Source organism: Lygodium microphyllum, chromosome 7, assembly GCF_053477565.2.
Source record: "Lygodium microphyllum isolate KBCC chromosome 7, Lygodium_microphyllum_v1.1.10, whole genome shotgun sequence".
Classification (NCBI taxonomy): Eukaryota; Viridiplantae; Streptophyta; class Polypodiopsida; order Schizaeales; family Lygodiaceae; genus Lygodium; species Lygodium microphyllum.
In genome coordinates this window covers 9,019,686-9,033,633 of record NC_141141.1, presented here as the reverse complement: position 1 = coordinate 9,033,633, position 13,948 = coordinate 9,019,686, and the positions used below count along the sequence as shown (strand labels likewise).

The 13,948-nt window shown below is 43.9% G+C and overlaps 1 protein-coding gene across 3 annotated transcripts in view; it reads left to right on the top strand.

Moving 5' to 3' along the window:
• The window catches only part of LOC148033163 (ARM repeat superfamily protein), a 169,839-nt gene that overhangs the window by 102,598 nt on the left and 53,293 nt on the right, over positions 1-13,948 (top strand). For all 3 annotated transcript variants that reach the window (XM_087681033.1, XM_087681032.1, XM_087681034.1), the window contains exons 14-17: positions 5,450-5,583; positions 5,774-5,893; positions 5,995-6,175; positions 7,932-8,023. In XM_087681033.1, coding sequence (XP_087537159.1) covers positions 5,450-5,583; positions 5,774-5,893; positions 5,995-6,175; positions 7,932-8,023 — 527 coding nt within the window. The remainder of the gene's footprint in view (positions 1-5,449; positions 5,584-5,773; positions 5,894-5,994; positions 6,176-7,931; positions 8,024-13,948) is intronic.

Sequence of the window (13,948 nt, the reverse complement as noted above, 5' to 3'; positions counted from 1 at the left end):
GAATGCCAATGTCGATGAAGTCCGTCGATGTAGACTGCCGCTGAAGGAGCTCCTCACGATCCTGGGAATCCCCCTCTAAAACACTAGGGGCCAGGGAATCCACAGCCGCATCACCGAGATCGTCCCCCTCTGAAAGGGATGGGGGGTACGAGGGAACCATCGGAGGAGAAGGTGGGGGATGGGAAGGAACCTGTGGAATAGAAGGAGCACAAGCGGGAACGGGTGTAGCAATAGACTGCCACGGAGGACCCTGCATCAAAGAAGGGGAATGGAGCTTGTAAAGCCCGCTCTCCTGCCAACCTGTAGATAAGACAACTCCTGTAAAAGAATCCTCAATAACAACGGCATGCTCGGTGAAGATCAGTCGTGTGTCAAGCCTCGTAAGGCCATAAATTTAGAGGAGGGGAAGGCCCAAATCGGGAACATGTAGGGCCTGTGAAAAGGAGCTCGAAGGTCGGTCGGTAAACAAAGGCAATGTGCCAACACCACTAATGGGCACCGATAAAATGTCACCAACAAGTGACTGAACCCTCTGATGGACGGAGATCCTGTAACAAATCACCTCGGGGAGTCATATGACTCGAAGCACCACTGTCCACTAACCAAGGCTGCGCAGAAGACACTGCAGCCATGGAAGAAGGATCCTCCTCCAAAGCATGGATATGAAGGAACACTGACTCATGGGTAACAGCTGGTGTAGAGGTAGAAGAAGGCTCCGATGTAGATCCACCCTTCGCTCCCGGACGAAGGTGAGGGTACTTCTTCCAGCATTTCTCCTCGGGATGTGTCCCTTTCCCACAGTGTGGGAACTTCGGTTTCTCTGAATCTGAGTCAGAGCCTGAAGAACTGTCCTTCTTCTTAGCCTTTGACTTCTTCTTCTTCTTTTGTCCTCCCGAACCTGCAACAAAGGCTCTAGTGGAGTCGGCGGATCCACTAGCACTAACCTCTCTGAGTCGCTCGTCATGCTCCAAGACAAGCGGGGATAGCTCCTCCCATAGAAGCTAGGCACGGGTCCTTGAAGTAAGAAGGCTGGTGTAGAAGACATCAAACCGATGCGATGGCAGCTGAGTCAAGAGAATCATAGCCATGTCTTCAGAAGATATTGTCCGACCGAGGGATGCAAGCTCATCCCTCATATCCTGTAATCTGTTGATGTGGTCCTTCATGGAAGGACTATCATCAATAGTGAGCATCCACAACTTCTTTTCGAGAGATATCCGGTGGGCAAACGTTTTCTGTTGATAGAGAGACGCGAGCTTTCTCCACACGTCTGCTGTAGTCTTCAACCTGTGAACATGAACAAGGACAGAATCCTGCAAACTCAGAAAGAGGAAAGATCTGGCTCTAGAATTGAGCTGATCCCATAAGGCTGCACGATCCATAGATGTCCCATCTGCGGGATCCACCTTAGGCCGGGGAATAGGAATAGAAACAAGCTCCCAAAGATCGAAGGAGTCCAAGATACACTCCACCTTGCAGGACCATAGAGAAAAGTTGGAGCCATTCAACCGGTCCTCTTTGGGCAGCTGAGGAAGTACGGGTACCTGTACAGGGGGTACCAAAGGTTGCATCTTCGGCCGACTGGAAGGGGCTCGCTGAGATACATGAATAGAAGGGGGACGGGAAAGAGGAATAGACTCCGGACGACGGTCCTCGTGATAGAAATCACGCCTCTGTTCAGATGAGTGCGAGACAAAAGCTCGTCATTTGAGTCATCAAAGCCCGTAAACTGATGAGAAGACATCTTCCAATCTGCAAAACACCAAAGAAAACTTTGCCGATGCCGAATAATGACCAGCAGTATGGTCACGAATCACCAAAACATAGGCGGGGGAGGCCTACAGACACTTGGAGCTGCAAAACGCAAGGTTGTCTGATGAATACCAGCAAGACAAAAGCCGCTAGCACCAAAACGCAGCCTGGGAGTGTTGGTTGATGACGTGGCAGCCTGTGGAGGGGGCGCCTGCAGCAAACGCAAGGATGGTGACCTCCTGGAAGGGCCGCCTTGGCTATTGGAGATGAGGCCAGCAGCAAACGCAAAGATTTGGGTGATCTCCCGCATAAATCTCAGCTCCGTGTACTCTCCTTCAGCTCTGATACCATGTGAGAGTGCGCTACGGAAGAGGGAATACGAACACGGAGGGAGAGAGAGAGAGAAAGCAGAAAATAAGGAAGAGAAATCTGCACTGACTGAAATGAATGCTGAATACAAATGGGAAGGCGGAAGGAGACTGATCAGTCCCTGCACGCAGCCCACAGCGTCAGTGAGGGCACCAGATCAGGTTGATGAAGATGGCAGCACCACCACGGGGGAGAGGGAGTGTCGGAATCTGCAAGAAGATAAGTGATCAAGTGGGGAGGGGGGCTGCCTATAAATAGGCAAAAGGACAAACCCTAACCCTAACCCTAAAATGGGCGCAAACCCTAAAAATGCCCTAAAATGGGCGCCCCACATCAGTGACCAAAAAAGTGGCCGGGCAGCCAGTGGCTGCCCACTAAAAGAGGCCAAAAAGAAATACACATCCTAAGACAGCCAGTCGAGAGTGACTAGCCTCCCCCATCATAACACATGACAGACATGTCAGAGCTCCTAATGTCCTCGTCTGACTCAGACTGAGGCTTACAGGCAGGAGGTGACAAGGCATGACAAACATGACTGCTAACAGGGCAATCATAGAAGTGATCTACTAATGTATTATAGAGAATTGAAGTAAATCTACCACTTCGGAGGTGTCTTTAGCCTAGAAAGGCTTGCTTGGGAGAACTAAATTTGGACAAATTTACATGAAAAGATACCTACTGTTGTAAATGTATTAGGGTAGCAAAGAATTTATAGGTTGCACAGTGTGGTCAAGCTATCCTCTTGACAAGCCATCTCCTTGGATGTAGAGCTTGTAATGTGTATGTGCTACTACAGTGTATGTAGTTTTTTTCAAGAGTTTATTTAGTGTCTTTTGGTTTCATCTAAATTCTTTCACCTTTGTTGTCTTGTCTCACCGCGCCCCCCCCCAAACACACACACACACACATAGAGTCGCAAGGCAATGCTGCCCTTTGTGTGCATAACTTGCCGCCCCCCATGTGAACATTGCAAGATAGAGAAAGTGGCCTGTCACCTTGTCCTAGGGGGTCACGTCGTGTGTTGGGGGGTCTTGCCTCATCACCCTAGGGATCTTGTTGCTTTGTCTTGGGGGCTTTGTTGTTTTGTCTGGGGGTTTCCTTTGCCTCGGGGTCCTGCCACCTTGCCGGGGGGTCCTGCGGCCTTTGCTAAGCCACCTTTGCTTGTTTGTTTGCACCCAGTTTGTAGACTTTGTACTTGCTTGCGCAATCTCATGCTCCTACTTTGGGATCTGCGTTGCCTATGGTATGTATCGCTACTTGGCATATAGCTATACTGTGTGTTTCTTGTCCTTCATGTTTGCACTGCTCGCTAAACAACTACAATAGTAGTAGTCAAGTTGCTCATCACTGCCCGCCCGTTGCCCTCTAGCTTAATTGGTCTTTGATGCTAATGGTAGAGTCATCACTCCATGGGATCACAAGTATCCAAGTTCTCCTTCCCACCTTGTAGATGTAGCTTCTTTCTCGCGGGCTGAACATCAGAGACCTAACCTGTTTGTGGTATTGGGAGACTTCTTTGAAGATGGCGTATTGGAGACGTTGGTGGCAAAGGCCTGTGCTCATGCGACAAAATCTTGTCAAACCTCCTGATCCTTTGTGTTTGTCTAGTCCCGAGGTGCCTCTTGCACTCCTTTTTGTAGGTACCGAATCCATTGTATTTGGTGCAGACATGATGGCCTAGAGGCACCCTGCACCTTGTAAATTTGTTATCTTGTACCTTTTTTGGTAATTAACACAAACTACCTATTATGAGAGAGAGAGAGAGAGAGAGAGAGAGAGAGAGAGAGAGAGAGAGAGAGAGATATAGATTAGCAGGTACACATTAGGCAATGGAGATGGATGAACATGTGGCAAAAAGAGCATAATACAAGCAAGAAGAAAAATAGGAAGAAACATCAATTTTTGGCCAGCAAGCCTAGAACTGCTGTTCCAAATAGGGAATGGCAGAGGAAACGGACGGGAATGGGCTTGGGAACTCCAAAGAACGTTCCATGGCCGTTTCACCTTGTGGGAGGGTTTGGAACGCATTAGGCTGTTCCTGTAGGCTTGAATGGCTGTTCCTTGTTTTTATGGGTTGGAGCCTATGGAAGTGGGGAGGGGGACATAGTGAGGGATAGGGAGATTTTCTCTAATTGTTATGAATAGTGTTTTCTTTTCTTTGGAAAGAAAATGTAGACGTGAGCTTAATTCAGAGACTCATAGCCATTGCATGCTAGTGGCCATTTGACATCTTAGAATGCTCTCATTAGGAATGGACACAAATGATAGCACCCCTAGGTTGTGTAAAATGGTACAGCACTCAGTAGTCCAGCAATCAGAATGATTTCACTCTGGATCAATGACCTTGAGGGGCAACTAGGGGAAGCTACAAAAGGACTCTTATAGGATGAAGAATACGTGTGGCTTTTTGGTATTTGGGTTCATACCATTTTTCTTCAAAGGGACAAAAGCCAATGGTGAACATGCATGTGGTTGGATGTTTGGCAGAGGCCTTAGTGATGTCGCAGCATTGACATAAGGTACAGGACAAGGCCATAAAATGGGTTTTTTGTGGGATATGATGCAGAAAGTAAAGCACACTGTTTGTACCAACCCTTGATGGTCAACCGTATGGGAACTAGCTCAGGCTTTGGAATGTAATTCTCGGTTTGGCTGATGGGTCATACTGGATTGTCTGTTGTTATGTCGAGAATGCCCTGTTGATAAGTGTAATGTGAGATTCAAAGCCATTGCATTCTGATTACAAGTGCAACCACCTGACTTTTTAGGATGTCCTTGTTATGTACGGACAGAGACGATAGCACCATCAGTTTGCTGTAAGAGGGTACCTCACCTCAAGGTTCAATACTGCCACGATATGAACTATTGCACTCTGGACGGATGATCTTGAGGGGCATCTAGGAAAAGCTACAGAAAGACTCTGACAGGGCAAATAACAATGAGAGTCAAAGCTTTTGTTTTGGGAGAAAGAAAATGAAGATGATCAGAGAACATTATGCTTGAAGGGAAAATGTGGGTTTTAAAGTTCTGTCCATCTCTTTCCTGTTCTGAATAAGCATGAACATGACACATTGAAATGATTCTATTAGACTTTGTCTTGAGTTACATTGTGGTGTTTCATTTCTGTAATTTTTCTATTTGGTCTAGTTTATCATTGGTCTGCGATTTATATTTACATTTATAAATCTGGTGGCAGTTAAATAGAAATCATAAATTATAATCCTTAGTTTTAGAGTGCTTCAGTTATACTGTTATTGTTGGGATAAATTTTGTCTTCTATATGGAATGGGTTGAAACTCAAGGGTTGCTTGTTTTCACTACTTTTCAGGTCCGAATGCAGAAGCTAATTCTCTTGGAAAGTGTTGTCTGCGGTTTCTGGCCTTGGAATTCTTAAAGACTAACCCAAGCTATGCAAGTAAAGTAGGGCAGATTTTTCTGTGTTATATGCTACCTTTTTCAAAGGTATAGTTCTACATTTTCAAAGTCTGCGTTTAAAGCTGAGACAACATCAGAAAAACGACCAAAGTTCATGTTCCTGTCTTAAGTTGGACTGTCTTAAGTTGGATATTGTCAGGATAGTTGGGCAATCTTGAAAATTAGATTGCCCTGATTTTGTTGTTCTCCTGGTCTGACACACAGCTGTTTGGTTTAGAGAATGTGGGAGTTCAGTCTTACTGCTGTGAGACTAGCAGGACACATAGAATGGGGTTTCTTTGAAGGACTATCTCCGATTATAGAGAAAATGCTGAAACACAATGATGCATTTGAAAAGGTAATAGCTTGTATGAAAGAAATTGTGCTTGTTTGGGCTAATCAGACTTTTTTTCTTATTGAATCAAGGATTGCTGACAGTTCGTTGCTTGTGTAACACAGGAAAGGAGAAGAACCTGGATGCATGAACTCAGCAGTTCGATTATTTTGTCATTGGCCAAAATGTTACAAGAGAACACCATTGCGTACTTGTTACAACTAATTGCTTGTGCAAGAACTTATGAACGGGCAAAGGGAATAGTTGTGTCCATAATCTTGGATTTCTTGGGATGTGAAACAGAAGGTGATGAAATCAAATGTAGGATTAACTTCTTGGTGCACTCAATTGGCATTAGACATAGGGTTTATCTACCAATTGGTTTCAAAAGCTTGACAAGACACTGCAAGTTGGGTGACAGTTCAATGTGCTTGCTAGGAGGTATCTATTAGAAGTGATGCAGCAATGGAAGCATAGACAAGTGCTGAAATAAACTCCTGAACACAAGGTAGAAGAGAGAGAAAACAAAAGAACAAAAGAACACTGCAAAGGAAGAGAGCTCAAAGATGTGCTCGGGGAATGGAATCCATATACCAAACGCGAGAATGGTGCGTACAACAGTGTGGGCACCGGCACTGACTCCTCTCTCCAAGAGGAAGACCACTTGAAGAATGATGATGACTGAATGAGAGAAGGAGCCACTAAGTAAATAGGCCCAAAATATGCCAAATATGGCAGCTGGTCGGTCAGCAATAAATGCCGAAATAATCATTAAAATGACCACTATCAAATGCCTAAATTACTCAGTAATATCAAGCATAGCCCAGGCTCCCACATGAGCGGACTAGACTGCTAACACCCTCTCTCAGATCATGGGTGATTTGATACAATAGAATGATACAAGGATAATCATATACAACAAAGAACCACCAGAGTAGAACCATGGATACCAAAGTAGTGGGTGATCAAGCCACCACCAAGGTGTCTCAGAGAGAACTTGAGATCAATGTCGATCGTACCAACTCCTAAAAATAGAGAAGATTCATAACAGATCTCTGTGTCTGTCAACAATGTCTCGTAGTAGCATACAAGACTATTTTGTCAAGAATGCCTCTGAACATATGTAACCATGGATTTCTTGCCTTTGGCCAAGATTGCCAAAGTGTCCCCTCATGTGAGCTCAAGACTAGGAGCCAATCCTGCTCGCTGTCAAAGAATAGCCCATCATGAACCTAGATGTAAATCCTAGCTCCAAGATTTGAATTTGCCAAACTTCCGTTGATGTGTTAGGAAGTTCCAACTTGTGCATTGTATACCTGTATAGATGAGGCGTAGTTGCTCCATCTCACCACCCTCTCACAGTCTCTCTCTGACATCGGAGTGTTGTGAGGGATGATTGCATTACATGCACTAGAAAGCAGCTGAGGAAGCGGCAATCAAGCCCTTCGGCGATTTGAAGAAGTGGATTCCTTCGGCGCTGCGGATTGCTCCTTAGTCGGAGGATCGGAGTCAGAGTCTAAGGAAGAGGATGATGCACTGGAGGAGACCACATTACGCTTCTTCTTTTTCTTCCGTAAGGCTGCTAACTCCTTGCAATCCTTCCGCAAGTGGCCCTTCTTACCAGAGTGATAACACTAGGCCTTCGACTTTTTCTTCTTGTCATGCCTAAATAATCACTAAAATGACCACTATAAAATGCCTAAATTTCCCAGTAATATCAAGTATAGCCTTGACTCACAGATGAGCTGACTAGATTGCTAATAATATCATCAGATCTTTCTAGGATAATTACAAACATGTTTACATGGGGGGAGGGGGCCACATTACCTATACTTGTTTGTATTTTTATATACCGGATCTTATAAATTGCATTTTCATAATTGAAGATTTTAATAGCATGACTTATCCATGGCATATACATAATTATTCTTCTGTAAGGTAGTTGACTTTTTTTGGCTTTAATGCTTGTGGTTGTTAAAATAAGTTTTGCGAGAGAGTATCTAGTGTGCATTTGACCTTATTTGTAATGTATTTTTGAGCCTGATTCTGTTGTGCTTTGTAGGTTTGCTACCCATGTTTATGGAAGAAATCTCATCTTTCTTAAAGGAGGAATGGATACATATGGAAACATCCAAGGATTTCTTATCAATAAAGGTTATACATATTTGTCCTTTTGTCTCTAAGTCTGTATCTGTCTCTCATTGTTTGACCATTTATTGTCCACATTAAGTTTGCTTATTTGTAGAGGTTTATCTGGATTGCTGGATATATCTGAGGTCCCCACTGTCATTTACATGATTGCAATGCACTGGATACCAATCTGTGATCATCCGCTCTTCCTAATGTTGCATTCACAGAATTAGTGCCACATATAGGCCTGTTGTAGGGACTTGTGCATGTATGTGTGCATGCTCTTCTTTTGTTCTGAGTAAGTAAAATTATTGGCTAACCACCCTTGTCAAATAACTAGTGGTGAAAATACAATACAAGCCTTGTAAGTGACAATACCCGTTTTCCCATGACACATACAGATTTTAAAGCACACATTACAATTTGGGACTTCAAAAGAAAGGGATCAAGGGGACAAGTGTGTTATGAATAACATACTTCAGTTTGTTCAAACATTTGTTTACTGAAACATACACGTGTGAGAACAACTATGAATCAAGGTACAAAAGGAAACAACTGGCAGTTGTATAAAATGTTGTCTTCCCATGTGAAATAAGCGACCAAAATATAAAGAGGTTTCGAAGTTTGGGTGGGGGAGAGAGTGTGAGATAGAGAAATGAAATGAAATGATATATTAACGTCTACAAAAGGCCAAAATGACCTATGAGACCATGAGTTACAATCATGTGTATGATAGTACAATTGTTTGGGCAAAATATGTAGCACAAAGCAAAATAAGAAAGGAAACTAACTATGGCTATGTGTAAAACATAGAGCTTCATCCAGTAACAATGAGCTCTAGATGATACAATCTCATGTGGGTATGGAGGGCCTAGCTCTAGCTCGAGCAATAATCCCATGTATCCGCCTATGAAGGTGTCGTTGGTGTTTGTGTCGCGGCCTAGGACAGCTAGATGGGCTAAGCTGAACGGCCCAATCAATCAGTACGTCTTGTTTGGGTGTGAACTGTGGCAGTGAGAGAGTCTCTCGTGTGGATTGGGGTTGTAATTGTATTGAAGTCTCCTCAGTCTCCTTTGCAAAGAAGTTTGTGAGCTGCCTTTGTAAAGAGCCTCGGTGTCCTAGAGCAACTGTACTCTTGAGGCATATGTCACGAAGTCGTAGTGTGTTAAGGAGACAAAGGCAAGGCATTGCTAATCGGTAAAATCCATGACTTTGGATAGTGGTTCAAATCCATCTCTAAAGAGAGAGTGGAAACAGCCATGGATTTTATAATACGCTGGGTAGCGGCAGATGTAATGCTCCTCTATCTCTGGCTCTAATTGATATATTTGGCATATGTGCTCGTCTCGTGGGATGGGTCTATATCTACCAGTCTCAATCTCTAGCTGATGTGAGGAGGTGCGCAATTGGCCAATAGTACATCGGATCCCATGAGAAAGGTGGGTAGAAAGGCATCTTTGTCCCTAGGTCTTGCCTTGGCATCAACCATGTCCGCTTGATATCCAATTGGGTAAGGTCCATCTTGATGATCATGCGAATCTCTAACTTGCTCAAATCAAGAGATGGTGCATCAAGGAAGTACTGGAAGAGGGGTAACTTGTCCATGCTAAAGCCATGTAGCTCAAACTAGGTCAACATCTGTGCATACCAACATGAAGTATCACCCTCTTTGGCAAGCTGCCTTGAGGACTCGAGTTATATCTGTGTCTTGGTAAGTCCAATAGGCTATTCATGTATGCGACTAATTGGGTGAGAGACTCTACCACAATTGGTGTAGCTTCTAGCTCAGCTCTCATGATCTTATGTGGAACTGAGGCTTTACATTTGATCATCTTGGATATCATGGACACTCGGGGTTTCTCCATCGACCTCCATTTGTCATAAGTGCGCCTTGATCTGATACAGTGGTCAAGGCTGGGCCCCCATATTTGTACTCTATAGAGTAGTATGGATGTGACTAGTGTATCGAAGAGCCATAGCTTGGTGTGGGGTTCTTGGAACTGCATGTGTGAGCACATCCTCTCCAAACCACCTAGTGTTGTGTATCAGCGAGTCAGTCTAGTGTCTATTGCCTCTCGCATAGAAAAGGTGGGCCTTGTGAATAAGACTCCTAGGTATGTATAAGAGTCCACATACTCCAGTTTCTCAGGTCCATCTGTGAATTTAGGTGCTGATCTCTTGACCCACTGTGGTGTAGTATTAAATAAGTCTTTGCAGACCCTCTAGAGAGTTAGCTATCAATACAATGTCATATGCATACAATAGGAGAGATATCTAGGTGCCAATTAGAGAGAGGGGGCCTCGGGGGTGGGAGAATTTTTCCAGAGTAGTGGATTAGAGGTGTTTTGGCCCTCTACTGATTAACTCATAATCAGGTCCTTATTGGCAGGGCTAGAGGTGAGATTTAGCATTTAGAGTTTAGTGGGATATGGATTCCCCCTTGCATCTTTTCTTTTCTTCTTCATTGAAGAGGCCATGAGCTTATTCCTAAGGGATAGAGCTATAGGCATTTGAGGCATCACACTCCATTCACCTTGACGGGAATGAGAAGAATTTTCGGGCCTTTGTAGCTGTGATTGAGATCTTTCATACAACTTTAGGAGCTCGTATTAATTGGCACAAATCCTATGGATTTTGGGTTTATCACACTCAATAGCTAGATTGGAAGCCATATTAGAATTTCATTTGGGTTGCCCCATGGGAGTTCAATAAAATATTTAGGTTACGCATGGATATTTCTTTAGAGCAATAGTTGGCACCCCTTCTACTTAGCATAAGGTGGAAGGAGCATAGCAAGATTATCACTAGTAGGGATGGTGGTGGTGGCAACACATTGTGTTAGCCATCATGTTGTATATTACTTGTTGATGGGTCTTCTCTGGGTCATGCATTGGCTAGGTGAAGCAACAACTCAATTCCATTTGGTTAGGTAGAGATGGTAGTCTCGTGAGGGCTAAGGTATCTTGAGGCTTAGAATAGAGCATTTATGGTGAAGCTTACAACACTTCAGTGAGATCCTTCGGCTGTCACATAGACATTAATATTACTTGAAAGGAGTAGTCATCACATAGACATTGATAATACTTGAAAGGAGTATTTGGCACTTCTACTACTTAGCATAAGGTAGAAACTATTATCTTGGAGCAGAACAAGATTATCACTAGTAGGAAGGGTGCTAGTGGGAAACTAGGTTCTGTTAGCCACCACATGGTATAGTACTTGTTGTTTGGCCTTCTCTAGGTCATGCATTGGCTAGGTGATGTAGCTCATTAGGATTTTCATTTGGTTAGAATGGAGGGTAGCTTGGGAAGTTATCATTTGGTCTAGATCTTGGGGTGGTTGGAGATTATTGACCTAGATAGTCATAGCAGAATATGGATGTTTAAGTGCATTTTAAGGGCCTCCTTTTGTGTGAGGAGCTATGGAAGAAGAAGCGACTATGGAGATTGGAGAGCATTGATCCTCCTCATGGAGGACTATGGCAGCCTAGGATATTCAGTACATTCAAGCTACATGGCTTGGGAACACTTTTGGGGTAAGATTTGCTGCATCTATTATATGGGCATGGAGATCGATATTTGCAAGTCTATACCAGATTGAGCTAGCCAGTGTTGAAGAGAAGGTGGCGTGTCGTGACAGGGTGGACGTGGCATTGCAGGTGGCCGCTTGCTGGTGGCTCTGTTGCTGTTGACGGTGGAGCTGTTGACAATGGCAAAGGAGCTAGAGATGATGGCTTTGAAGTCAATTGAGCTAAGGCTCAGCTTTGGTACCAAATGAAAGAGGAAGAAGAGATCGAAGCTTAGTTGAGAGTATAGTAGACAATATGGAGTGTGAGAGCACGACTCCCAATGCAATCATTTGAAGTGTGCTTTGCAAGTACAAAGTACAAGCCTTGAACCTTAGGGTTGTAAGAGGGTGTTCACACCCGAAGAGTGTGAAACACGATAAGTGCCTAAAATTGTGTAACAAGGCACATAAAATAAAAGAAATAAATCTGGGCGAGAAAACCTCTCGTTCGGAGAGTAAAAAGTCCCCCAGTGTCCTATTGAAGATCACTGTCACTCCTCTGTGAGCGTAAGCATGAGTTGATCGCAACATGCCTTTCTTGAGTTGTTGGCTCATATACAGAGACAGACTTTTGAGGCATCAAGGGGGTTAGGTCTATAATGGAGAGCATCACATAGGTGGTGTCGTCAAAATTGAGGACTGACATAAAGATACTATTGACATGGATTAGGTTCTTCACTAGAGGAGAGATCGTCCTTGTGGTGGTAGCTAGGAGTGGAGATTGTGTAGTTTTTTAATAGAGATAAGTGGCGGATGCTCTCAATAGAGGATTAGAGTTGTGGCTGATTGTGATAGCACCTCATACTTAGACCCTTAGAATTGTATGATAGATGGAGCATGGATGGAGACATTGTGCATATAGGAGGCGACCATTGTAGAGACTTCACTCGGACCCTAGGGAGTGGATATGGAGAGATCCATTTGTGGAGATGCCTTGGGATGTTATACCACCAGGTTGGAGAGGAGGATACAAATGAGTAGGATCAAAGTGGTGCCAGTTGCAACCCAAGGTATACCCTTGCTTGCAGAATTCTGGAGGAGATTTGAGGACAACTTTAGTCCCATAAAGATTTCACTGTTTCTTTGGTTACTACCAACCATTAGTTTAGCAGTTGGGACTTGGCTTGGCTATTATAGAGACCTAGTCCCTTGTGCTAGATGTGGGGAACTTGAGGAGACAAAGATGTAGTGCATATGGGATTACGCAAGGGCTGAGGAGGATTGGAGGAGAGTCACTAGGATGGTGTTTCATGGCATTGTAGACTCTATCATTGCTATGTGGGGGCTGGTTGGCTGTCTATGGGCAAAGGCCAACTTGTGAATACGGGGATGTGTATGATGTCATGCCTATGTTGTTGTTTTGGGGCAGGTTGTGAGCAGGATTACCATGCCAGATTTCTCCCAAATAGTATTGACTTTGTGGCATTGTTATAGGTGAGAGCTCATAGCTAGCATTACTACTTGGTACATATGGACAACTAGATGTAGGCAATGTTTTTTTTTTGGGGGCCGCAGGAGGTGTGGGGGGGTGCATATCTACTACAGAGTCTCTGCAGGATTTGGATGGAGATTACGGTTTCTTTGTTTTTGAACCCACATGGTGTACTATTATAGACCTTTTGATTGGTTATTCATTCAAGCTTTGTAGTAGGCTTCCCCTTGTTACATATTTTTTGATATGGAAGTCCTTTTTAGGCATGTTTTGTATATTGTATTTTGCCTTGGGATATTTTGGTCTGAGGAGACTTATTAATAGATAGGTTTTCTCCTCTTTGGAGAGAAAGGTGGTGAGATGATAGTCACATGGAACTCCATTCCATGGCTTAAGGAACTTGGGAATGCCATAAAGTTAGATCACTTCTTAGTCATATGAGAGTGTCACACAATGCTACATTGAAATAGGTATATAATTTGGGCCTTATTTCATCTTATGTATCAAATCTTTGCAATCACAGTGAGGGGCGTTCCCAAATCTATGAAGAGCCCTTGTTTCGGTTGTGCACAGGAGTCTTGTTCCATCATCATGTTCTTTTTCTGTGTTAGTATGGTTGACATACCATGTGTAGTCGAGTGCTGCGTTGCTGCTGGTGTTACTTTGAAACTGCTCATTTGAATCCTTCTCGGCAATCTAGTTGTGTAATAAAGAAAGGGGATGCCTCTAGGTGTGTCTACGTGTGGAGCTCTCCAAACCCACTCCCTAGGGTCCTACTCCTGTTATTGAAGAGACCTCATCCTATGCCTGATATCCCTAATGTCCATCATGCATGCTTTACGGTCAGTATCTAAATACCAAGCCCTCTCACAATGAGCCCTAAGCCTAATCCTTTGCTGAGAGCATCTGGTGAACTCTCAGTAACCCAGATCATCTGTCTTGAGTCTACC